Raw genomic sequence first — 27,544 nt, 5'->3', positions numbered from 1 at the left:
GACATGTAGAATAACGTATCTACAATTGCGTGTCACCATTCGCTGTCACCAACATGTTATCACACCCAAAATACGGCCACAGAGTCACCATTGTGGGGTGGACAACTCGGGGTGCAACAGTAGGATTCCCCAAACTATCATAGGTTAGTATTATGGGGGGCCTATGTGATCTTTTTGATCGTTGTCTCTGTGGTAGGGGTAGCCCCACGTCTATGTGGTTTTCAACCTCTATGGGATCCGAATCTATCTCGGAAATATCTTCATGGATACTAATAGACTCAATATCCCTATCAACATCCCTATTTGTTTCCCCCCACTCACAAGGGATGAGTTCCATGTTCATCATTGAGTTCCTCTTAGGCTTAACCACCTCGTATCCGCAGTCTTCAGCTTCCCCTTCTGTAGTGGTTGAAACGTAGGGGACCTCACTATAAAAGTACCCTGTCCCTTCTTTACAGTCATCAATGGAAATCTCATCACCACGATAGAGTGTCTCTGTGGGTGTTTCTACAACTGGAATCGTGTTTCTTGTCTCTACGCTCTTATTCAACTCCTCTTTACCAAACAATATTTTTTGTCTAATGGGTAGTAAATGGTGATGATGATACGTAACCATGGGACCATCTCCATCCTCCGGTATCAATTGATATACGGGAATACCCGGTAGTTGCTTGTTCACTTTATACAGAGTTTCTCTCCATCGATTACTTCGTTTTTGACGTCGAGGAGCCCCAAGACGTTTAACAAGTACTCTATCTCCGGGCAGTAGTACCTGTTCTTTCACTTTTTTATTGTAATTACGTTTATTTGTTTCACCCTGCTTTAGAGACGCCCTATTGGCCAGATCATAAGCCTCTCGTAGTTCTTTCCTCAGTCATTGCACGTATTGGGTATGCGTAGGATATCAAGGGTGAGTGGTGTTCGTCCCGAGGCAAACATCGATGGGCAACCGTGCTTCCCTCCCGAACATCAGTACATACGGATAGTATCCCGTGGCCTCATTCACAGTACAATTATAGGCGTGAACCAATTGACACACGTGTCCCCTCCATTGAACTATGTCTTATGTATTGAGGGTCCCTAGCATGTCCAGGAGAGTTCTATTGAACCATTCAGGCTGGGGATCTCCCTGGGGGTGATATGGCGAGGTTCTTGATTTTTTTTATTCCACAACGCACACAGTTCCTTAATTAATTTACTCTCGAAATCCCTTCCTTGGTCGGTATGGATGCGTGCCGGCAACCCGTAGTGCACAAAGAACTTTTCCCATAAGGTTTTAGCAACTGTCATTGCCTTCTGGTCAACTGTGACATAAGCTTGAGCGTAACGCGTAAAATGATCAGTTACCACTAAGATGTTGCTTTCCTTCCCAGACGGTCCCTCCAAAGACAAAAAATCAATACAAATTAGCTCTAAAGGTCCTGAGCTATCCATATTGACCAGCTTGGCAGACGGTGCAGGCAAAGTCTTCCTCAAAATGCAGTTTTGACAATTTTTACAATAGGCATCGATGTCTCTGTTCATGAAGGGCCAGTATACCCTCTCAGCCACTAGATGACGAGTCTTATCACACCCTAAATGTCCGTGATAATCATGTAGTGAGCTTAGTACCAAAGGGATATATACAGTTGGCAGAACTAGTTGATGACGGAGGTATCCAGAATGGGTTTTAGTTTCCATGTACAATATCTTCTGTTTGAGAATCAGTTTCTTCCTTTGTCGCAATAATGCTCGAGATTTGTTGGATAATCGGGAATTTCTAACCATTCCCGGTTTAGCATTAAGGTGCATAATGACAGTTGCTATATCGGGATCTCGTATCTGGGCCTCCCAAATTTGATCTTGAGACAAGACGTCAAGTCCTCCCATTTCTGATTGTGATATCCAACAATACATCAAGGGCATAGCAGCTGAGGTTGCTCCCAATGAACTTACAATTTCCCACGGACTATATTGTAGAGTCGCCATTTGATGACATAGACCTTGTACTGCAGGTGCCGGAACCTCTACCCACTTGTCATTACTACTCTCAGCTATAGGATTCGACAATCGCGATAAAGCATCTGCGTCGATATTACTAACCCCAGGCCGGTATCTTAGGGTGAAGTGGTAGTTTGATAGGGCCGTTAGCCACCGATGTCTTGTGGCATCTAGTCTTGCAGTGGAGTTTATATACGTTAACGGGTTGTTATCCGTGTGGACCGTGAAATGTACTCCATAGAGGTAGTCGTGGAACTTCTCAACCACAGCCCATTTTAACGCAAGAAACTCCAACTTGTGTACAGGATATTTCCTTTCACTTTCTGACAATCCCCGGCTGACATAGGCTACCGGTCATAGTCGTCCTTGTTGCGGTTGATACAGAACTCCCCCCAATCCATCGAATGACGCATCGATGTGACGTTCATACGGCAGTTCAGGATTAGCATAAGCGTGTACAGGGGAGTGTGTTAATCCATGTTTCAGTTGAAGAAAAGCATCCTCACACATGCTATTCCACCGATCCCCGAATTCCTCTTGTGGTTTAAAATATTCAGATTTGGCCTTAACTGATCTGGGTCCTCTTTCATGTTTCAACGGGGGGTAGCCTTTTGTCAACTCCGTGAGCGGTCGAGCTATGCTGGAGTATTGTGGTACAAACCGGCGATAGTAGCCACAGAACCCTAGAAACGAACGCAGGTCCTTCAAGTTCTTTAGGCGTGGCCACTGCCGCACTGCTTCAGTCTTGTCTGGATCAGTCGATATTCCTTCCTGACTGACAATATGTCCCAGATACTTGACAGTGGTTTGACACAGTCGACATTTATCGATGGATAGTTTGAGTCCCTTCTTATGAAATCTATCTAACACTTTCATCAATCGGACATTATGCTCAGCGAGAGTCCTCCCAAAGATGATGATATCATCTAAGTAGACCAGTACTTCCCTGTAACACATATCCCCTACTGTTTGTTCCATGGTTCGTTGAAATGTTGCAGGGGCCCCTTTGACGCCTTGAGGCATTTTGAGGAATTTGAAAAATCCAATGGGGCAGATGAAGGCTGTCTTGGCTCTATCCTTTGGTTTCATAGGTATCTGGTAGTATCCACACCGCATATCCAGTACAGAGAACCAGTGACTGCCTTGTAGACAGTCCAGCGCTTCCTCTATCTTGGGTACAGGGTACTGATCTGCAATCGTCCGGTTATTTAGGGTACGATAATCGATGCATTACCTTATGTCTCCGTTTTTTTTCTGAGCCACCACGATGGGAGAGGCATAAGGACTCTCAGAATTGGCTATTACATGATTCTCCAACAATTTCTTTAGATGTTGTCGTACATCGTCGAAGTCAGCCGGGGCCAATCTGCGAGACCTCTCCCGGAACGGCGTGGTATTGTTTAAATTAATTTCGATGTTCTACACCTATTGCCGTCCCTAACTCCCACTCACCCATTGAAAAAACTTGCTGTCGATTTTGTAGCTCCTCTATTAACTGGTCCTGCTCCTTTAGACTGATATCGCTACCCTGGAAACACTTTCGAATCTTGGAGAGAAAGCGTTCCCTATTGGTATCTTCGGATTCCTTTTCCATTAAAGTACAATGGGTAAGGTTACCTCTCCGTATAGCAGTGGTATCAGTAAATAAACTCCCATCACACGTGGGGGTGAGTTCTTGCTCCAAGCACCACCTCGACAGCATCTTAAACAGGTTAGAGTTGGTCCCAACAATATTCGCAATATTTTCTCTGGCCCCCGGAGGGTCAGGAGGGGTAATGGATCAGAATGATCTTTCAACAATGGAGGGAATTCAATGTGTGTCACTACATACCCCAAATATGCGTATTTTTGGTTGCTCAATCACCACATAGCTAGACCATCGACTGGTGAGATGGGAATATCCGATAAGTGGTGACGATACCAGCTCTCAAAGATTATAGACACCTGTGATCCGCTGTCTAATAAAACATTACAGGCCTGTCCATTGATAAAGGCTTGTACCAATGGGGCCTTTCCCAGCATTCTTTCAGGGATGTTCTCTGGCCACTGGGCACCCCCCATTGCACTCACTACTATTGCTGGAGAGTTGGTTCACCAACGCCCCCCCCCGGTGTTTTCCGGCGAGCTTTCATTTAGACCTCCACGTGAACTAGAACCTCTTCCATAGTTACCATTCTGTGGACACTCGAACGATCGATGTCCCAACTGTCCTCACCGATAGCAGAGAATATTATTCCTATTGTCTTGCCGCCTGAAGTACCCTCTACCTCTCCCGCGTGGGGCTGTCCCAGAGGCATTACTCTGGAGGGTGATTAGTTGATCCAATTTCTTTGTTTGTTCCTCCAACAGCTTGTACAATTTTTCACTCTCCGTAGGGCCTTCCGGGGTGGGTAGCACAACCTTCACCCTTCTAATGCTCTTCTCTCTATTATAATTTGAACTTCCTCGAGTTTTACTTCCTTTATCAATTTCGCCCAAGGTTGGTGGTCGAGTCCCGACAGCACTGCACCGCAGTCGTTGAGCGACCGGGTTGTTAGTCAGAGCACCCCGCAGCAGATGTTTGATACGTTTCTCATCAATCTTTGAGGCATCAATCCCTCCTTTGTCCATCAATTTATACAATATTTTATCCAGGCGGTAAATATAATTAGTGAGAGATTCAGCGGGTTCTTGATAGGTCTGATTTAGTCTAGCCAAGATGTCTCCTATGTCTTCTATGGTCATGAAAGAATAATCTAGGGCATTGAAATAGTCTTTCAGGGTGACACTGGGATTACTTCTCCGTGTAGCGTGGATGATCCCCATGGTGGGGCCTCTCAGACTCTCCACAATCCGTTGCTTCTTTATGTGTTCCGGGCACCTCCACTCTTCTGAGTGCTGTACCGCGGCCTCTCGCCAAGTGTCATATCCTTCTTCTCCGGTGGGTACTGGTATTATGCCAGAGAAAACTCTGAGCCTTCTATATCCTCCCTCATAGTGCCAGCGTTCAAAGTGACTGACCATTTTTGTCCATTACAGCATCTACTTGCGGCTCTATAGATTCCTGTGGAATGTTACTGGTAGCGGCTCTATTCAGGGACCATCCCCCGCATTCTGGTAATCCCCCCCAACTCTCTCAGTTCCATTATCGGCGATGGCTACTTGGGCTTCTCCCTCATTCTCTCCGACTTCACTAGGCCACATTATTTGCCACCTTCTGCCGGGTACTCCTTCCACTAATATTTTTGCAGGAATCAATGAGGGGTCCAGGTGTTCCTGATTGGTTATCAGTATAGCGCATATATCCCCAGTGGCGCCTTTCCACTTATCAACTAAGCAGGGAGTTCTTATCCCGCATAATTTCTGTTCTTCTTTAATTACTTTGTCGTCTGGGATGCTCTCAAAGTTGCCCACTATACACACACTTTGGCGGGGGTCCACCCCGTGATCTTTGCACCAATTGTGAATGTCCTTTTCCAATATGACCTACATCATATTTCAGAGGGTTGATATATATTAGTGATCTCAGCAGTGCCTCCAAATGTAGCCCTCCCATTAACGGCAATGCTCCCTGGAATATATAAGTGCCTCCACTCAAACCTTTAGTTTACAATGTATGACCGTAGTAGTAGGGAAGGCTTGAGAAAACCCTATATCACATCCCACTTTAAATACTACTTTGCGACCTTCTCCCGACCTTAGGGATAAAAGGAGTGGCCTCAGCCGCCTACCTTAATGAGCGATATCAAGAAGGATCTCACCTGGTACTTTCACCGTGGTTTCTCGTTGGTAGAAACGTTACTTAATAAACCTAAGGTCAACACTGCGATATAACATCAACTTTACTGTAATCGTAGTATAATTATCATATATACTGCATGACAATTAAAGTGAACATTCAAACTGAATATTATATATACATCAATATCATTGTTTTAACTCTGCAGCTCATTTCTATATGTACACTTTGCCCCCATTGTAAATGTATATATTTGCAAAATATATATGTAATAGTCAGTGCACTGGTACCGTCTCTCTCTCTCTTTCTCTCTCAGTCTACAAGCGGGGATCAGTATCCTAGTCCAGTTGTAAATTGTCCCTATAATATCGAGGCAATTAGTCCAGCAGTTCCAATAATAATACAACACTGGGTGCTTGGTAGTAGGAGTAAAGTCTCTTTTCCTCATCCAATGTACGTTTATCCTACTTTAATCCAGTGCTCTGTCCTGGAAGGCAATAACCTGGCCCAGATGATTTATTATATTACCGTTGTCCGTGAGGGCCAAAACTGTTTACCTGTTAGTCTCTTCCCGTGGTGCTGCAGTTATAGGTGATAAGCCCTTGGTAACCGTAGTACTACTGTAATCTAGAGGAATAATTCCAATATTTACTCTTTGTTTCAGTGGAAGTCTCACCTATGAATTTCATCACAATCTCCCATGAATGGTTCTGTCGGCATACAAGTATGCGATTTCAACACTGGGTAAGTATTCCATGTCTATAGTAGGTCTTAATCATGTATTTCTCCTCTAGGTGATACTGATTACTGTAGTGACAGGGTAATTATTGGGTGGTGGGTAGACTCCTACTAGGTTAAGTCACTGCATAGGTTATGCTGCATAACTGTCCATATATATATATATATATATATATGTATATATATATGATTTCTCTTTTTGCTGCTGCCCCCTCTCTCATCAGCTGTTAGCCCTAACTTTCACTCAGCAGCTAGGCATCGTTAGATAGGGCTAGGGGGTGTTACTTTACCTGGACATCAGCTCCTCCTTCGGGGTGGTACTGGGCGTCGCATATGGTCCCTGTTCAGTGAGAGGGGCGGCGCTGGTCACCGGGATCTCCTAACCGGGATCTCCTTCCTATCCGGCAACTCCCACGGACCGAGACCTCTTGGGCACAGTCCCTGCCCATCCACGTCCTTCCGTCCTATTCGCGTCTCCGCTCCCCCAGCGCTGCTGCCATCGGATGTCACTCCGGTCACCGCTGGAAGTAAGTACCTCTCCCTCCGATAACGTGGTGCTCTCTGATACGGCTCACTCCCCGACTCCTTTCCGGCACTTAACGTGAGTCTACAGCCGTCCCCTCTGCTCCGTCCATCCCGTTTAGCAGCTTCCTCTCACGCACTTCTATCCTTCCCAACCGACGGTTTCTCCTCGTGGCTCACCCGTGTGCCTCTGCTGTCCTCGTTCCTGCCCTCGAGCCACTCAGCTATATGCTCCTTCACATCTACCCCTCCCCAGTCAATCACTTAAGCATATATATACTGTTAGTAATCTAGGCATCATGTATATTTACACAGGCTCTACATTCCATATATATTAAACTTCACATTTGCTCGCTTATAATCTGACCTGTACATTTACAGTGGTAAGATAGTTACAGGAATACCTGTACATTTAGAATAGTAATCTTTACAATATGACAGACACTTTTGGGCGCTGACTTCTTAACAAGATGGATTCTGTTAATTAGTAGTAGTATTAAGAAAAACCCTCAGTCAGCTGCAGCCACACACCAGGGATCACTTAGTCCCCTCAAAAAGAAAGAAAAACCAGATATGTGTGTAGCGCTGCTGATTAACGATTTACACGTGATTTAAAATTAAAAACTAGATGTATTTATTATACATTACAACATACACAAAGCATTCGGCCGATGCTATATACACAATTAACACTCTAAAATTGTCTAAAAAGGAGTTTGACCTTTCCAAAAATCACAACATTAATGCTTATCAGAATTTAACTTTTCAAACCACATCTTGGAAACTTTGTATCTGGCCGAGACACTATATGAATTATAATAGGTGTCCTTCTTGATGTAGAAAGCTCCTGCTATTATTATCGTGGGAAAAGATAACAGTCTCCTTCTTAATGTCCAGTGACAAATGGTTAAAGGACCAGTCCCCCTTTATATAGCAGGTAACAATGTAACCAAGCATTCTTATTAAAAAGTGCAAAGTGATGCCGTGACCGCAGCAGGGTCACTAATGGTGAGTTCCACAATTACAGCTTGTGAGCGGCAGTTTCAGCCTATATATGATAACAACAATGGTAATTGGTAATTGGTATATAATCAGAAAAACCAACTCCATATAAACCCAAAAATTGGAAGAGAAAAGAAGATATATAGTGTAATACAGTTTTATTCAATATTTTTTTTTTTTTTTTAAATGCAACCAAATTTTTTTTTCACAATAATTCCACCAATGACTAGGCAAGAAAGCGTACCGGATAGATGGGGGTGTCATATAATATCCACCAAAATAAGCATAGTGATATCCCATAGGTACCGCCCAATCAGGTGAGCTGATTGGGAGATTGGAGCAAACCGGCACCTTATCTTTTGGATACTGCAGATCCAGAGAAAAAAACGGCACCTAAAAAGATCGGGCGGTACCCGTGGGATATCACTATGTTTATTTTGGTGGATATTATATGACACCCCCATCTATCCGGTACGCTTTCTTGCCTAGTCATTGGTGGAATTATTGTGAAAAATTTTTTTGGCTGCATTTAAAAAAAAAATAATAATTATTGAATAAAACTGTATTACACTATATATCTTCTTTTCTCTTCCAATTTTTGGGTTTATATGGAGTTGGTCTACCATCGAGAGAAAGGAGGGAATTGGAACAATTGAGATAAAAAAACGGACATTTGGAGCCCATTTTTTGAGACCAAACTAGACTGGGACTGTAACATTGTAATTCCTAGTATATGGAATCAGTGGAAAATTGGGACATACAAATTTCTGTGATATAGATAGACCTTTTTCTGATTGTATACCAAGAGGGTGCGCACAGTTGCTTACCATTGTTGTTATCATATATAGGCTGAAACTGCCGCTCACAAGCTGTAATTGTGGAACTCACCATTAGTGACCCTGCTGCGGTCACGGCATCACTTTGCACTTTTTAATAAGATTGCTTGGTTACATTGGCCCTCATTCCGAGTCGTTCGCTCGGTAATTTTCATCGCATCGCAGTGAAATTCCGCTTAGTACGCATGCGCAATATTCGCACTGCGACTGCGCCAAGTAGTTTTACAATGAAGATAGTATTTTTACTCACGGCTTTTTCTTCGCTCCGGCGATCGTAGTGTGATTGACAGGAAATGGGTGTTACTGGGCGGAAACACGGCGTTTTAGGGGCGTGTGGAGAAAAACGCTACCGTTTCCGGAAAAAACGCAGGAGTGACTGGAGAAACGGGGGAGTGTCTGGGCGAACGCTGGGTGTGTTTATGACGTCAAACCAGGAACGACAAGCACTGAACTGATCGCAGATGCCGAGTAAGTCTGAAGCTACTCTGAAACTGCTAAGTAGTTTGTAATTGCAATATTGCGAATACATCAGTCGCAATTTTAAGAAGCTAAGATACACTCCCAGTAGGCGTAGGCTTAGCGTGAGCATCTCTGCTAAATTCGCCTTGCGAGCGATCAACTCGGAATGAGGGCCATTGTTACCTGCTATATAAAGGGGGACTTGTCCTTTAACCATTTGTCACTGGACATTAAGAAGGAGACTGTTATCTTTTCCCATGATAATAATAGCAGGAGCTTTCTACATCAAGAAGGACACCTATTATAATTCATATAGTGTCTCGGCCAGATACAAAGTTTCCAAGATGTGGTTTGAAAAGTTAAATTCTGATAAGTATTAATGTTGTGATTTTTGGAAAGGTCAAACTCCTTTTTAGACAATTTTAGAGTGTTAATTGTGTATATAGCATCGGCCGAATGCTTTGTGTATGTTGTAATGTATAATAAATACATCTAGTTTTTAATTTTAAATCACGTGTAAATCGTTAATCAGCAGCGCTACACACATATCTGGTTTTTCAGTCTCAGGATGGTAGCAGTGCTCGATGATATGTGGCCTCTCCTTCTGCACAAATATTGCCATAGAGTAGACGCCCTCTCCAGCAAAAACTGCTCCCTGCTCCTCATGGAACTCTACACTATGCTGCACATAGCAGTAAAGCACAGTCACAAACTCTGGACTACACACTGGTACTCCATCAGCCATGACTGCTGCAATGCTGTGAGCAGGCACCACCCCTTCCTTTGCTCCTGTGTTGTGACCTCATCTTTGTGAGCCTGGAAAAGTCCATTTCTAATGACATCTATAGGGATTTGGAGGGATGACCCTGATTCAGTGTAAACTGGGCCATTCCGGGATGTTCCCGGGTCTGAGTGCAGTGTAAACTGGGACACTTGCCGGCTTATGTCCAGAAGCATCACTTGTGATTCAGGGAAGACAATCCTGGGTGCATCCCGGGTCTGCAGATGTGAAAAGAGTATTATATGACTAGGGACGCCAATTCCAGGTGTTTTTTTCAATACCGGCACTCAGATACCCGGGATTGGCTAGGAAAAAAAAGAAATACTCACCCTCCTCAGGCTCGGCTGTCAGAGGTGCTGATGGTGGTGCTGTCAAGGGGTCTGGGCGGCAGGCTGCAGGTCCGGCTGGTGTCAAGTTTGGGTGGCAGGCAGCAAGTCTGGGGATTCCGGCCGGCTGCATGTGCTGCACAGCATGACCTCTTGCACCAAGGGGAGCCAGGCAGCATCTGAGCCGTATGCTGAACCAGCTCAGACACTGTCTGGCATTAAAAAAAAGCATTGGCCCGAATCCAGGGATTGGATGCTCCAATCCCAAAGTTCAATCCCGGACAATTTTGTGCATCCTAAACATGACCATCATTAACTCTTCCTGATTCCTTTTGTGCTTGTTACATTCTCTGTACTCGGAACCCAAGAGACAGGGTGGCAATAAGATGAGCTCCGAGTACAGGAACGTGATGCTGCAGTTTGAGCTGAGTTCAGCAGCAACCCCTAAGGAAACCCTGACTCCGTTGTCTCCCCCAAATGGTCAGTCAACGCCTGCGAGACTATGGTTTCTTGGGGAAACCTAACTAAAAACTGACATACAAAAGAAAAGGGGAAACTACTGAAAACTATAACCAAATTTATGTGCAGCGCGGGTGCCAAGAAATACCGTAACAAAAGCAACGCTGCCCAAACACCAAACATGACACCGTCGTATCTCGGCGATGACAGCAATGACGGAAACCTCAGCAGAAAACACAAAAGCACAAAAGTAAGAAATAATACGGCTACGGCCGTAAAATGTGGCAGAGCAGCTACTCACGACATCGGTAAAGGTGCACGCAGATGGAACAGGAACCCCAAGGCTGCAGATACAGGATTGCAGGACTGGAAGGCTGGATCAGATTCCAAATGACCAGGCTCCGGACACCAGGACTCAGGATGCAGGGTTACAGAACTGGAAGGCTGTAAAGTTTCCCAAAGATCAGGCTTGGGACACCAGGACTCAGGATACAGGGTCACAGGACTGGAAGGCTGCACAGGAACTCTCCAAGGGCAGGAAGCAGCTCCACAGGAAGCTATCACCGGCGAGGCTGCCTAATCCTGGCTCCCATAAAAAGGTCCTGCTGACTTATCATGGGAGAGCCAGCAGACCAGCCCCTCAGACCTAATTGTCCAGCTGTGCAGTGTCCCGGCTGCTGGTAATAGCCGGGACTGGAGTGCGGGGCGGCCGCCGAGTGTCCCAGTTGCTAGGCAACCTGCTGGAGATGGACGCTCAGTGGCGGAAGTGATGCGTCGGCCCCGTTGCCTGGCAATGGCCGGGAGCCGGCGCGTCTTACACCTGCCGCCGCTGACAGTGCTTAAAAAAAGTAATTTATTGTTAAATTATTAGTTTGAAAAGTGTCTTTATTCCTTTATTCTGTCCCAGTGATTTCTGCTGATCACTTGCATGTGCATATAAAGTAGAGATGTGCAGCGGGCATTTTTCGGGTTTTGTGTTTTGGTTTTGGATTCGGTTCCGCGGTCGTGTTTTGGATTCGGACGTGTTTTTGCAAAACCTCCCTTAAGAATTTTTGTCAGATTCGGGTGCGTTTTGGATTCAGGTGTTTTTTAAAAAAAATACAACCTCAAAAATAGCTTAAATCATAGAATTTTGGGGTAATTTTGATCCTATAGTATTATTAACCTCAATAACCATAATTTCCACCCATTTCCCGTCTATTCTGAACACCTCACAATATTATTTTTAGTCCTAAAATTTGCACCGAGGTCGCTGGATGACTAAGCTAAGCGACCCAAGTGGGAGGCACAAACACCTGGCCCCAGGGCCGTAACGACATATGTGCAGAGTGTACGCTGCCCACAGCGCATAGGCACCGTAGTCGCAACAGCTGTCTCCGTCTCTCAAATAAAAAAAATGGGTCTTCAGGGGGGGGGGGGGGGGTCCAAGTTCTCGGAACCCCACCCCCACCCCGTGCGCACCACTGTTGGAGGAAGATCTACAGCGCAGGAGCGGACCGAAGCGGTGTGGGGTGAGTTACAGAGGTGGGGGAGGGTTACAACTGGCAGCTGCTCCACACTGATGTTCCTCACTGTTCCCTACACGCTATCTACACCCACTCTCTCTGCTCCCCTCACTCTCCCATCCTCACTGCTTCCTACACTCACAATCACTGCTCCCTACACCCACTCTCTGCTCCCTACACTCACCCTCACTTCTCCCTACACCCACCCTCACTGCTTCCTACTCTCACCCTCACTGCTTCCTACACTCACCGTCACTGCTCCCTACACTCACCGACACTGCTCCCTACAGCTACCCTCAATGCGTCCTACACTCACCCTCACTGCTCCCTACACCCACCTTCACTGCTCCTTACACTCACCATCACTGCTCCCTACACCTACCCTCACTGCGTCCTACACTCACCATCACTGCTCCCTATACCCACTCTCTACTTCCCTCACTCACAGCTCCCTACACCATTTCTCACTGCTCCCTACACCCTTCCTCACTGCTCCCTATACCCATTCTCTGCTTCCATCACTCACTGCTCCCTGCACTCACCCACCCTCACTGCTCCCTACATCCACCCTCACTGCTTGATAACCTCACCCTCACTGTTCCCTACACTCACCCTCACTGCTCTCCACAACGACAAGGGCCGTAACTAGGTGTGTGCATTTGCCTAGTGGGTGCACCATCTATAGACACCCCGACTGGCAGCCTATTCCCTCATGTGGTCCACTGACGGCCACTGCTCCCGCTTCCCTGTGCGCTTTGTTTGCAGCAGAACATCTTCTGTCTATCGCCCTCAACCCCAAGCTCTCACTCTTATGTCCCTATATTTTTGTTGCAAGCCTATGACGCGCACTGGCCCAATTTTTAATAAGAAAAGGGGGGGGGGGTGCCGATGCAGTTTCTTGCACACACAGCGCAAAAATGTCTAGTTACGTCACTGCCTGGCCCATCTATGAGTGGCACTACAGTGTCAGACAGGATGGCACTTAAAAAAATAGTCCCCAAACAGCACATGATGCAAAGAAAAAAAAGAGGTGCACCAAGGTCGCTGGACGGCGGTTGCTGGATGGCTAAGCTAAGCGACACAAACACCTCAATATCACAGGAATTATTTGTTCTAATCAATGATATTATTTATTGGTCCAAATCACTGGAAGAAAATGACAAAATCACTGGAATTAAATGGCAGTAATGTCAGGAATTATATCAAATGGCAGTACCACTGGACATATACGGAAGTGTCAGACAGGATGGCACTTTTAAAAAAATAGTCCACAAACAGCACACGATGCAAAGAAAAGAGAAAAAGAGGTGCACTGTGGTCACTGGATGGCTGAGCTAAGCGACACAAACACCTCAATATCACAGGAATTATTTGTTCTAATCAATGGTATTATTTATTGTTCCAAATCACTGGAAGAAAATGAGAAAATCACTAGAATGAAAAGCCAGTATCACAGGAATTATTTGTTCTAATCAATGGTATTATTGGTCCAAATCACTGGAAGAAAATGACAAAATCACTGGAAGAAAATGACAAAATAACTGGAATTAAATGGCGATAATGTCGGGAATTATATCAAATGGCAGTACCACTGGACATATACGGAAGTGTCAGACAGGATGGCACTTAAAAAAAAACTTTTTTTTATATGACAGGGACAAACCCACGGTCCTAACAATTGGCAGGGCTGATTAAACAAACAGCCAGGGGGAAACTCCTGAATCCAGTTTCTACCCCTGGGTAATCATTTTTATTACCCGGGATATAATTATAACCACTAAGGCTTCCCTGTAGTGATGTAGATGAGATTCCCTCCCCCCAGTGGACCCACACATGGGAGTCCTTCCGCATCACGCTGAGGACGCTTAGGGAGTAGAATCCAACCTCTGAACCCGTGCACCTGTAGAGGGTGCAGACTTTCTGCTCTTTCTATGGCCTAGCCTCGTGCAGAAGTAGGCCCTCACGAATTTTCTCGATCTGGCTGCCCAAGGGGACTGCATCAGAGAAGCAGAGTTACGTCTTCTCACAGGTGGTGCTGCGGAAGGATTTGTATTCAGAGTGTCCTCAAGCGGTGTCTCACCTGCGAAGGGGAGGTACCTCTTGGATTCGGCATCTGCGTTCCATTGGCGGATACAGAGACCTCTACGAGCCGCTACTGCCATGGAGGATGCTCTAGAATTCATCAGCCCAATGTCCCTCATGGCTTTCACCATGAATTTAGCCGAATCCTTTATGTGACCTAGAATCAAGACAACATCATCCCTATGGATTGTATCAAGGGGGTATATTTACTAAGATGGGAGTTCTATTTAAGATGGGATGTTGCCCGTAGCAACCAATCAGATTCTACTTCTCATTTATCTAGCACCTTCTAGAAGATAATACATAGAATCTGATTGGTTGCTATGGGCAACATCCCATCTTAAATAGAACTCCCATCTTAGTAAATTTACCCCATGGTCTTCTATAAAATTGTCTGACCATTTTAACATAGCCATAGCTACCCAAGTGCATGCAATAGTGGGCCTAAGGGCGGCTCCAGTAGCCGTGTAAATGGATTTTAGAGTTGTCTCTATCTTGCGGTCAGTCGGCTCCTTTAATGAGGCCGAGCCTGGTACAGGTAATGTAATTACCCCTGATGGCCTGGACACCGAAATGTCCATTATGGGAGGAATCTCTCATCTCCTTCTATCCTTCTCAGGAAAGGGATATGTCTTAAGTACTTTATTGGGGATGTGAAAAACCTCTTCTGGGTTTAACCAGGATCTTTCAAATAGGGTATTCAACTCTTCCGAAACCGGGAATATCACTAATGATTTTGCAGTTAGCATACAAGTATTTTCCTCTATTTGTATAGGTATTTCTAACACATTCCTAATGGCATTGATAAATTGCTGAATTTTATATTCCAATCTATCATAGTACCCCCCTCTAACTTCTGTGTCGATCCCTGTGTCGGCATCGATGTCCGCGTTGGCCTGCAAGACCTGTGTATCAGGAGCTGAGGGGGTCCTAGATGAAATGGACTGATCCATATCTAGAGCATTCTTCGTAGCTTTTTTCCAGCAACTTAATAGAGTATGCTCTAATGAACTCAGATGAATCTTATTTCCTAGGCTATCCAGCCATTCTGTCTCCATCCTAATGGGATGAAACCACTCAAGGCAATCCTGAGTACCTGGTACAGACTCCTCTGAGGAAGACACCTCCACAACCTCCAAAACATTTTGTTCTGACTTGACACTGACCAGTGATACTGAGCACTGATGATACTAGAATTGACACTGGGCAGCGAGAACAGCACTGGACTACTGTACTGTACTACTATATACTGGACACCACAATGCAGCACTGATACTGAGCACAGATATTGAGCACTGTTCAGAATACTAGAACTGACACTGGGCAGCGAGAACAGCACTGGACTATTGTACTGTACTACTATATACTGGTCACCACAATGCAGCACTGATACTGAGCACAGATATTGAGCACTGTTCAGGATACTAGAACTGACACTGGGCAGCGAGAACAGCACTGGACTACTGTACTGTACTACTATATACTGGTCACCACAATGCAGCACTGATACTGAGCACAGATATTGAGCACTGTTCAGGATACTAGAACTGACACTGGGCAGCGAGAACAGCACTGGACTACTGTACTGTAAGGGTGGTCTTCAGTATGCCGGCGGTCGGGCTCCCGGTGACCAGCATACCGGCGCCGGGAGCCCGACAGCCGGCATACCGACAGCCGGCATACCGACACTTATTCTCCCTCGTGGGGGTCCACGACCCCCCTGGAGGGAGAATGAAATAGTGTGGCGCGCGTAGCGTGGCGAGCGCAGCGAGCCCGCAAGGGGCTCATTTGCGCTCACCACACTGTCGGTAAGCGGGCCTCCCGGCGCCGGTATGCTGGTCGCCGGGAGGCCGGCCGCCGGCAGATCGTAGTGAACCCTACTGTACTACTATATACTGGTCATCACAATGCAGCACTGATACTGAGCACAGATATTGAGCACTGTTCAGGATACTAGAACTAACACGGAGCAGCAAGATACAGTAATGGACTACTGTACTGGTCACCACAATGCAGCACTGATACTGAGCACAGATATTGAGCACTGCTCAGGATACTAGAACTGACACGGAGTAACAAGATACAGCAATGGACTACTGTACTATACTACTATATACTGGTCACCACAATGCAGCACTGATACTGAGCACAGATATTGATCTGATATTTAGCTGATTTTGGGCTATTCAGGCAGAGAACATAGCAGCCACGTCCTCTCCTCTCAATCTACAATGCACGAGTGAAAATGGCGGCGACACGCGTCTCTTTATATAGAATCCAAATCACAGTGGGATGATGATGTTTTACCACGTTCCGGTTTTGCGAGTAAGGCGGGAAGAACTGAGGCTGCCTCGGACCCGTGTAAACCACGTGAAGTTCGGGGGGGTTCGGATCTCGACGAACCGAACCCGCTCATCTCTAATATAAAGTGTATCAAACTGAGCCTGCCCCTAATAATTTTTAATCCGCTCATTTAGGGTACTGAGTCCAACCTTCCTCTGACTTTTATCATTCAGGTTTTAGTCTATTGCCTTTGTCTGTGACATGTCTTTCAGCTATTAGACTTCAACTACACACACAACATCTTGTTATTCTCATTATATGCACCATCTAAATGTTTCTTATATACAAAGTTTTGTAAAAATGAATTTAACATGGTTTCATCTGTACTTCTGAACCTTTTCACCCTTTGATTCAGGATAAAAGAGGGTTGCATGGTCACATCACTTTGGGATTTGAATATTTCCATGGTGGCATTTCCACCACTTCAAGAAAAGCAGGCCACCTCCAACTCCCTTCCTATTATATAATGCCACTTGCACCAGCAGCAGATGTGCCTAGGACCTCTTTTTTAGGACACAGCTTCAAACGCGTTGGGTATGGGTGACCGGTGGCCGGGATCTCATTGGTCAACATGCCGACAGCTGGATACCGGCCACCAGAATGCCGGCTGGGTGGGGGGCCCAATGAAGCCCCTTACGGGCTTGCTGCGCTCGCCACACTGCAGGCTCAGTGGCTGAAGTAATAGGGACAACAGTTTTGACAATTAGGACAATTATATATATTCCAATCAAAATTAGGATTGTTCCACAATAAATGTAAATAGTTGGTAGGCATAGATAAACTTCAATTTGACACATTTCCCTTTGGCCATATACCTACCATTTAAGCCTTTGAAGTGCTCCACAAGATGCTGTGCCTCCTCCTGTATGGGTTCTTCTAAAGTCTTCTTACCCATTCCAAAATCCCTTAGAGTCATAAGAGAAAACTGCCTTAACTGCTTCCAGGTCTCTCCACTGGTGAAACCTAACCCTACAACAGCACAAATGTGTGAAAACAAAAAGTGCAGAAGAAAGCTTATCAATAATGTTCATTTGACTAATTTTTTGTGGTACATTGTTTTTTATATTTCAATGTAAATGCATGTCAATTGTTATACAAAGTGTGCACAGGGCAAACAACAACATTGCCTATTTTTAATGGAAAGGAACCTATATTTGATCTTGTATAACTTATGGGCCCTACACACTGACGAGGTTCCTGATGGCCGACGGTTGACCCGGCGGTGGTGGTTGGGGGTGACGGGGGTAGTGAAGTTTCTTCATTCTTTGACGTCACCTGGCCCCATAGCCCTGCATGCTAATACGGACGATATTGTCCATATTGGCTTGCAGGTATAAATGAGCCTGCACCAGCGACTAACGTCCACGCGGCCGTGCATCGTTCATCGTTGGTGCCTACACACTGAAAGATACAATTTCTAATTCATTACTGAACAAGATTGTTCATATCGGCCGCACACATCGGCCAGTGTGTAGGGCCTATTATTGTGTGCCCCTACATAGTGTCTTCCACTAACTACAGGCACACAATTGATAAAATGCTGCTTGAGATCACCAAAAATACAATGGGCCTCATCTACAGTAGAAATGGAAGTAAGCCCTTTTATTTGCATAAATTAGTATTTTCGTACAGTGCTTGTGCCCCAATATACATAACATTTGTACACATGTAAATTCAGTTGCACATTACACTTAGGGGTACATTTACTTAAGTTTCTAAAACAGATATTTGGTGATGTTGTCCATAGCAACCAATCAGAGGCTGTCTATTATTTCTCTAGTGCCCTTTAGAAAATGATTGACAATATCCAATTGGTTGCTATGGGCAACATCATCAATTCTCTATTTTAGAAATTTTAGAAAATTTACCCCTTAGAGAGGTGAAACTGGGGGGACAGTAGGAGTGAACAAGTGTAGACCAATAGAATAGGAAACATTTTTTATATTTTGCGGCACAAATAAAAGTGGACAGATCTATACACGTGTATCACTGATGAGTGCCAATGATACTGATGATGATGATGATGATGATGTTGATGATGATCATAGTCACCTAGCACTAATGCAAACTGTGCAAGGGGCAGGCCTGTGATGATGACATTTATGGCGCTATACCCCCACCTCGGCCACATGGACCTTTCTTTCCTTAGATCTCCCATTTCGGTAAGCATAGGCTAGAATCCATGTGGGATCTCAATGAATTTCGATGTAGCTATTATGTTTATTGCTATTTTTTACCAATTTACTAAAAAATTTAGCAATGGAGTTTGTTACTATACAGTATGTATCTTCATGCACACACATTTAGCTTCAATTAGGGCTGTGCCTATATTGGTTTCCATTTATTGTAAGAGATGCAGAACTCAGAGTAACCTCATAAATGCACCATTTAAATGTGTCTCATAAATGTTGTCGAAGTCGAAAAATATTGCAGTACACACGTCACGCACAAACTACACACAGATGGCCTCCGTGCGCGTACTTGTTCTGCCATGCTCGCGCATATTCGCAATTTGCGTAAGGTCGCACCCATGGTCCTGCGTATTAGCGCGTGGTGTGAGTAATTACGGTAGTGTTTGTAATCGCATGGAAAAGCCATAAAAACACATTACATATTTAAATCCAAATAATGCACAATGTACACATAGTCTCCCTGCACCACACCAGCGAGTTACACTTGTTTAAATGATATAAGAACAAAGGGATTCACCTTTACAGGATAGGAGGGGACAGAACTAGGTTATAAAGGGGTGTTTGGTATCCAGCTGTAGGGTATTTTAAGAGCAATATTCCTGTGTTGGTTTGCAGAAGATCGCACGCTCCTGCGAATAGTTATGCGCAGGAGCAGAATACAAATATTAACTGTATGTACTGTGCTCTTGATATGCGGCGGGAACCCAGAGGAGAGCATCGGCAAGTGCACCTGGAACAGACATCGCCCACCTATTCACACTGACCTATGACCTCTCCTGTAGTGTAAATGACCATCCCTGTGTCTAATGGACATAGAGATTACAGTGTCCATTGTGTTAGGTTTTGGACAAATGTATAAAAGCCAGCTGCAGTCCAGGTCACTCTCTCAATCTCTGAAGGTCATCTACCTTGATGACTGAGGACTGGACCGGGAAGCGCAGGCGAAACCAAACGTATGTACCATTGACTGTAGCCATTTTCTTATTGTATTGTATTGTTATTATTGTAACCCCCTGCTAGTAAAGAACCGTTGGTGGGTCGGATCCCAACATAGTCTTTGAAATACAAATTGGTGTTGTGTCTCTCTTTCCCTGCTAGTGTTATATAAGTGTAATCTAGTCACACGTGTAGCTGCAAAGTGCTCACGGCGTGTCTTTGTGTGTGTACACACCGCGTGTACTTTGTACGACCATCGCGGCGTTTGTACACAAAGTGCGTACATGGTACGGGGCTTTGTACGCTAACCGTGTAAAAAGTACGTAGGCTAAGGATTGATTACAGTATCCGCAGCGGCTCCATTTTAAAGTGTATTGAATGTATTTTTAAAGTAGTGCTTTTAGTCCTGTAAGTAAATCAACATTTACAATGTTACCAAATCTATATGAAAAAAAGGTGTACTAAAAGTTAAAGAAGCAAGTTCCTTCATGGCTTAAGAATGTCCAGCTGGAATCCTGGCATTGTGTTTGAGTTTATTGATAACATCCTGTGGTTTCATACTATACTTTTTCCTCCTAAAATTGTGCCCTTGCCCACAGAAAATGCATACAGAATTTCACTGGATATGGAGTGGCTTCAAAAGGTAGAACCTTTAATTGAAATTACTACCATACAGTATCATGGTACATGTACACTATCAACAAGGGGCACAGAGAGGGAATGGGGAAGTGGATACTAATTAATTATCCAGGCCCAGGCTTATTTAGAAGGGCTCAAGAGGTGTCCAGTTCTGCACTGTCAGCAACAGCAGCCTCTCTCCCCAGCCCAGCACAAGCTCCTGGGTGCTGAGCTGGGGCGTATAAGGTAAGCTTTTTATTACCATTTTTCTGTTTGTTGCATAACATAAAATGTTACAGTATGTGCTGTAGAAGCAATGACTTGCTCTGTAGCAGTGGCGTATCTCTAATGGGTGCAGTGTGTGCAGTGCATATGGGTCCCTGGGTCCAGAAGGGGGCCCACACCGCACACACTGCACCCATTTCTTCTATATACTTACCTTTCTGGTGTCCAGGTGTGGGTCCCCTCCTCTCCCGAGTCCCATAGCCAGCAGCCGCAGCAGCGCTGTTAGCGCTCTGTCTGAGCACTAGAGACTCTGGCACAGTGCCAGAGTCTACAGCGCATGCACAGGTCTCCAAAAAAATGTCCGGCACGCCTTTTTTTCGGAGACTTGCACATGCGCTGTAGACTCTGGCACTGTGCAAGAGTCTCTAGTGCTCAGACAGAGCACTAACAGTGCTGCTGCCAGCTACAGGACGGGAGAGGAGGGGGCCCACACCTCGAGACTGCACATGGGTCCCCTCCTGTCTAGATTCACCCCTGCTCTGTACAATGCAATGTTATAGGAGTTGGGCATTAAAGGGCAAGATAAATTCATTGTCTGTTCCATTAACTCTTTCCTACATAGCTGTGATACTTATTCATGCAGAAACTTTCATGATTTAAGTGATAGTTTGGCTTGCTAAATAGGGCCAACTGCCTAATGATTACAGTAACTACCAGGAAAAAATGCCTAAATGGGCATCTCATTTAAAAAAGGAGACTCACCTCTTTCAAATGAGAGTGCCCCCATCTTTATACTTACAGTTATGGGGTAAATATGTGGAATGACTCCCCTATTCATTAGATTTGTCTTTCACAAATAAATTCTCATTGGCCATCTGCACTCACCACCATTTGAACTGGTAAGGTAATTTGTTTTATTTCATGCCCCCAGTGGAAAGGAATTACTCCATCGGAGATCAGGAATTATTAGATTTTAAATTAGCCCTGGAATAATGGAGATACCTTTTGGAAGTAGTCAAATTTCCTGTAACCATCTTTACAGATCATGAGAATTTGCTTTACCTCAAGTCCACCCAATGTCTGTTACAAGCAGCTAGCAGCGCGTCTGTGTTACTAAACTCCAGCAGCTAGATTCCTGCATGTATCCCTGCGTTCAGCCTCAGCTACTGTATAATTAGCAGTTTGCCTCTGTGTGTATAGCTGTCCAGGTGATTTGTATCTCCTCATCAGGAGGCTTGATTTCTCTGGCTGTTCTGATTGGTAGTGTCTCCCTTTATTACCCAGCTTGCCCTTTACCTGACGCTGGTTATAGGTTCAAGTTCCTGCTAGTACCTGGTTCCGGTCCTCGTCCCGTGGTTGTGAATTGAACCTGTGCAGTTGGTGCTGCCTGCTCCAGTTGCCAAGCTTGCTCCCTTCAGGGGGTTCTGTTCCAGTTCCAGTTTCCAGGCTTCTTCAGAATCCACATCAGACAGTTTAAGCTAAGTCCTGGGATTTTGCATTAGTTATTTTCAGAGTCTGAGTTACCTGTTGTATTTGATTATTTATATCATCCTGTGCATTGTTGCATTTATTAGACCATCCAAATCCCCGGTAGGGGTGGGGTTTTCCTTTGTCAGTAAAAAGAACGGTTCGATGCGTCCTTGTATAGACTTCCAGGAGCTCAACCGAATTACCATTAAAAACTCGTACCCTCTTTTATTCAGCTCCATTCTGTTTGGTCAACTTCACTCCACAACCATCTTTTCCAAGATTGACCTTCGTGAGTGTATAATTTAATATGGATAGGAGAGGGGGACGAATGGAAAACCACCTGCAATACCCATTTAAGCCATTAGGAGTATCTGGTGATGCCATTTGGTTTGTCCAATGCAAAAAAAGGGGGAGGTTTGGGGAAGGCCGCACAGGAACTAATTGGACAAAATATAACTACCTCAGAATTAACTGACACTCTTGGGATATTGTTTCCCTTAATTGGTCAATTGTATACCTATAACCAGAATGGTATTATTGGTAACAACAAATTTTGACAGTCAGTGGTGCTCCCAAGGGTATAAAAGCACAAATCATAAAGAAGACTACAGAGAAGACAAGATAACCCTGGTAGGGAGCACTCTTATCTGAGGTAACAAAATTAATTTTTGTGTATTAATGAAACAATCTTAAAATTACAAATTTTATTAGATATGCCTTAAAAATTAAAGTCTACTTGGTCCATGTCAATTCACTAATAAGTATGTGATCATATGCGAAAATATATTGAAAAATATGGTCTTATCTAGATGACCTCAGTCAGAACAATTAGATATGTTCAAGTCCGTCTACGTAATAATTCCCTTACCACTGGTGTGTGGCTAAGTAAAGATATATTAAAAATTGGACAGTGTGACCATCATCTTATCAATTGTATAGCCCATGTACAAATTCTCAGGGCAATGAGTTTGAATCATAGGTCACTGATAAATTATTTTTAGTTGGGTCCAATGCCCCAGATGTATTTCAAGACCTCATCAATGATGTTTTGCGAGAGTTCCTGGGTAGTTTGGTCATAGTTTACCTGGACGACATTTTGATCTACTCTAAATCTGTCACAGAGCATCATATTCACGTGAGGTCAGTTCTGAGAAAACTCAGGGAGCATTATTTTTTTGCCAAGTTGGAAAAATGTGAATTTGCTGTCCAGAAGGTTTCCTTCCTGTGGTATATTATCTCTCCTGATGGATTTCAAGCAGTTTCATATTTGGTTTAGACCACCAATCTGCAGGCAATTCTGCGGTTCCTGGGCTTTGCTAATTACTATAGGAGATTTACTCCTTCCTTTTCTTCTATAGTGGCTCCTATAGTAGCACTGACCAGGAAATGAGCGAATACCATGCATTGGTCTCCTGAAGCTAAGCAGGCTTTTCAGAGACTTAAGAAAGCTTTCACGTCGGCTCATGTTCTGTCTCATCCTAATCCAGACCTCCCATTCAGTGTTGAAGTGGATGACTTTGAAGTTGGCATTGGAGCCAATCTGTCGCAGAAAAGTAAACGAGATGGTAAATGTCACCCATGCACCTATTATTCCCGAAAGTTCTCTTCGGCTGAGGTGAATTATGATGTAGATAATCGGGAGCTATTGGCAATCAAATATGCATTAGAAGAGTGGAGAGATTGGCTTAAAGGTGCAAGATTTCGAGTCACCATTCTAACAGATTATAAAAATTTATCATACCTGGAATTATCCAAGTGGTTAAATGCCAGACAAGCTTGGTGGGCATTTTTCTTTGCTTGCTTTAATTTTATCATTACATATCATCCGGGTTCCAAGAATACCAAGTCAGATGCTTTGTCCAGGAGTTTTGCTGCAGTTCAAGAATCAAGGGAATTGGAGATTCCCATCATACCCACCTCTCAAATTCTAGTTGGGATTGCTCATGATCTTCTGTCCCAAATACATAAGGTACAATACCAAGCTACTTGGAACACTCCGTGTGGGTCCTTGTTTGTTCCTGAGAAAAAACATTTCTGAGTTCCATGACTGCAAGATAGCAAGTCATCCTAGTTTTGCTAAGACCTTGGACTAACTTTCCTAAATGGTTTGGTGGCCTACATTTTCAAGAGATGTAAAGAGCTTTGCATCAGCATGTGAGGTGTGCGCCAGAAATAAGACCCCTCAAGGATCTCTTTTGGGTCCGTTATTACCATTGACAATTCCTTCTAACCCATAGACTCACATCTTGATGGATTTTGTTGTGGATCTCCCTAGATCTTTTGGGTACAACACTATTTGGGTCATTGTGGACCGGTTTAGTAAGATGGCCCACTTCATACCACTGGAAGGGCTTCTTTCAGCTAAGAGGTTTGCTTCCTTGTTTGTTTTTTTGCGGTATTATGTCTTCAAATGTCATAATGATTGGGCAGAACACCTTACATTAGCTGAGTTCTCATACAATAATTCCTGTCACACTGCTACAAAGATGTTTCCATTCTTCTGTACTTTAGGTCATCATCCTAAGGCCAATTCTCTTGAACTGGTAGGGTCTTATCTGGGTACCTCTTCATTTGTGTCCCATCGGAAGCAGATTTGGGAAAAGGTTCGGCAAAAACTTGCTTCCGCCTCTGCTCGCTCAAAATTTTTTATAATTGGAGTAGGTGACCATGCAAATTCAAGCGAGGAGATTTGGTGTGGTTATCTACCAAGAACATCAAATTACATAAACCTTCTCGGAAACTGGGACCTCACTTTAATGGTCCATCGCAAATGATCAAACAAGTTAACCCTGTTGCTTTTCGTCTTCAGTTGCCTAGTTCGCTTAAGATCAACAATACTTTCCATTGCTCTCTTTTTAAACCTGTGGTCCGTCTGAAGGGTGTTCGGCCTCGGAGACCTGCCCCAGTTATCATTCAAGGTCCCAAAGAGTTTGTGGTAGACAAGATTTAGATTCTAAATAAGTTAAAAACCAAGTAGTTTTTCTTGTTCATTGGAAAGGTTATGGTCCTGAAGAGAGAACTTGTAAGAGAGAACTCCATGCTCCGTTCCTGAAAAAGGCTTTGTTTAAAGAGTTTCATTTTAAGCCTAGAGTTAGTGGGTTTCTTAACCCCTTGTTAAGGGGGGGTACTGTTACAAGCCGCTAGTGGAGCGTCTCTGTTACTACCCTTTGGTTCAGCCTTAGCTGCTGTATAATTAGCAGTTTGCCTCTGTGTGTCTTGCTGTCCAGGTGCATTGTATCTCCTCATCGGGAGGCTTGGTTTCTCTGGCATTTCTGAATGGGAATGTCTCCCTTTATTACCCAGCTTGCCCTTTACCTGACTTTGGTTATAGGTTCAAGTTCCTGCTAGTACCTGGTCCCGGGCCTCATCCTGTGGTTGTGAATTGAGTCTGTGCAGTTAGTGCTGTCTGCTCCAGTTGCCAAACTTGCTATTGCTGCACACAGTGAAATCCTGCTCTGATGCCAGTCTCAGTTTCTCTGGATCTCTGCTCCCCTTCAGGGGGTTCTGTTCCAGTTCCAGTTTCCATGCTTCTTCAGAATCCACATCAGACAGTTTAAGCTAAGTCCTGGGATTTTGCATTAGTTATTTTCAGAGTCTGAGTGACCTCTTTTGATTATTTATATCATCCTGTGCATTGTTGCAGTTATTATCCATTAATATTTAGTTACTTATATCATTCTTTGCATTGTTTCATTTATAATCAATTGATATTCAGTTGCTTATATCACCCTGTGCATTGTTGCATTCATATACAGTTTATGTTTAGTTGCTTATACCACCATGTGCATTGCTGCATTCGCATACATTCAAATGCTTTTTAGGTTTGTGCATAGGGCAGATTGATTCAGTATTATCTGTCCTACTTCTCATCCAGTGAGCTTCTCACTAGTTTCTGTTCTTGCCCTTGCCCAGTCTCCTATAGTCACCTTGTCCTTCTATAATACCTGGGGGCATCAGAGTACTGGGTAAACCTAATTCACATGGGAAAGGTGGCTGCTATAAGTGAAACCTAGTATTGCAGGAGGCTAGAAAACTGCTGGGCAAGCAAAAGAATGTCTCACTCCTCACTAGGACCATTGGGCATTGTTCTTCTCCAGGTTTAATTTCAAGATTTCCTTTTGTCCTAGTTTCCAGAATACTCAGGCTGATGATCTTTCACGCTCCATGATGCCAGATAAAGAATCAAATTCCCAAGAAGAGCATCCAGTTATTGATCATGCTGCTTTTGCTGCTACAGTATGCAGCTCTCTCAGTCTCCCCCTCCCGTGAGAATCTTTGTATAACATAATTACATCAGAAATTGCTATCCTGCACACATATCTCTCATTTCCAGGTATATTCAAAACATACATTTTTTCAAAGAAACTATTGGTGGCCCAATATAAAAATCATTATCCAAGACTTCATTTCATTGTATGCCAGCACAAGGTCTCTTGACAAGCTCCAGCCAGGTTTCTGCAGTCTTTGTCTGTCCCAACTCATCCATTGTCCCATATTTCTATGGTCTTCATCTCTGAATTACCCATCTCTCAAGGTTGTAATACCATTTGAGTTGCAGTGAACAGATTTTTTAAGTTGGCCAATTTCATTCCACTTTCTTGCTTACCACCTGTTACAAAGCTAGTGAAGATATTCTTCCAGGAGATTTTTCAGCAGCTTGGTCTCCCTAAAGATATCATCTCAGACCGGAGGGCCCAGTTTGTAGCCAAGTTTTGGAAAGCTCTCTGTTCAACCCTCCAAGTGAAACTTAAATAGTCTACTGCCCACCATCTGCAAACCAACGGACAGACTGAACGAGTGGATCAGAAGTAAGAGAACATCCTTAGACTATTTATTACATTGTCTCAAAACAACTGGGTTGATTTACTACCTTGGGCCGAATTCGCCCATAACTTCCGATACCATACTGCTACTAACACTACGCCTTTCTTCGCTGTGTAAGGAGAGCATCCTTGAGTCAAGACTTTCAAGCTTTATTTTCCATAGATGTTCCAGCTGCTTCCACACCCCTTCAACAGTTCTCCCAGATTGCGAAGGAGAGTCATCAGTCTCTCTGCACTCCATCTTGCATTGCTACTATCAGTACTCTATACTGGCTTCCTGAATCCTGTTCCTGTTTCTACAGTTTCCAGTGTGGCCAGTGCAAGTCAACACATTGTCAGTGCAAGTCTGACTTCTGTTCCTGTATCTACAGATACCAGTCCGGCCAGTGCAAGCTAACACATTGACAGTGCAGGTCTGACTTCTGTTCCTGTTCTTACCAGAATTGCCAACTTACAGGATGCTCCCTCCGGGAGGGAGCAGCCGGGTCAGCTGAACAGGGGGGGGACTATGAAAAGGGGGCAGGGATCC

The 27,544-nt window shown here is 44.3% G+C and overlaps 1 protein-coding gene across 1 annotated transcript in view; it reads right to left on the bottom strand.

The window, feature by feature from the left end:
• LOC134949882 (cytochrome P450 2A6-like) overlaps nucleotides 1–27,544 on the bottom strand; it is a 197,654-nt gene that overhangs the window by 102,685 nt on the left and 67,425 nt on the right. The window contains exon 4 of the mRNA XM_063938580.1: nucleotides 17,571–17,720. Within this exon, the coding sequence (XP_063794650.1) occupies nucleotides 17,571–17,720 (150 nt within the window). The remainder of the gene's footprint in view (nucleotides 1–17,570; nucleotides 17,721–27,544) is intronic.

The sequence above is a fragment of the Pseudophryne corroboree genome, chromosome 8, assembly GCF_028390025.1.
Source record: "Pseudophryne corroboree isolate aPseCor3 chromosome 8, aPseCor3.hap2, whole genome shotgun sequence".
Lineage (NCBI taxonomy): Eukaryota > Metazoa > Chordata > Amphibia > Anura > Myobatrachidae > Pseudophryne > Pseudophryne corroboree.
This window is presented reverse-complemented; position numbering and strand designations above follow the sequence as displayed.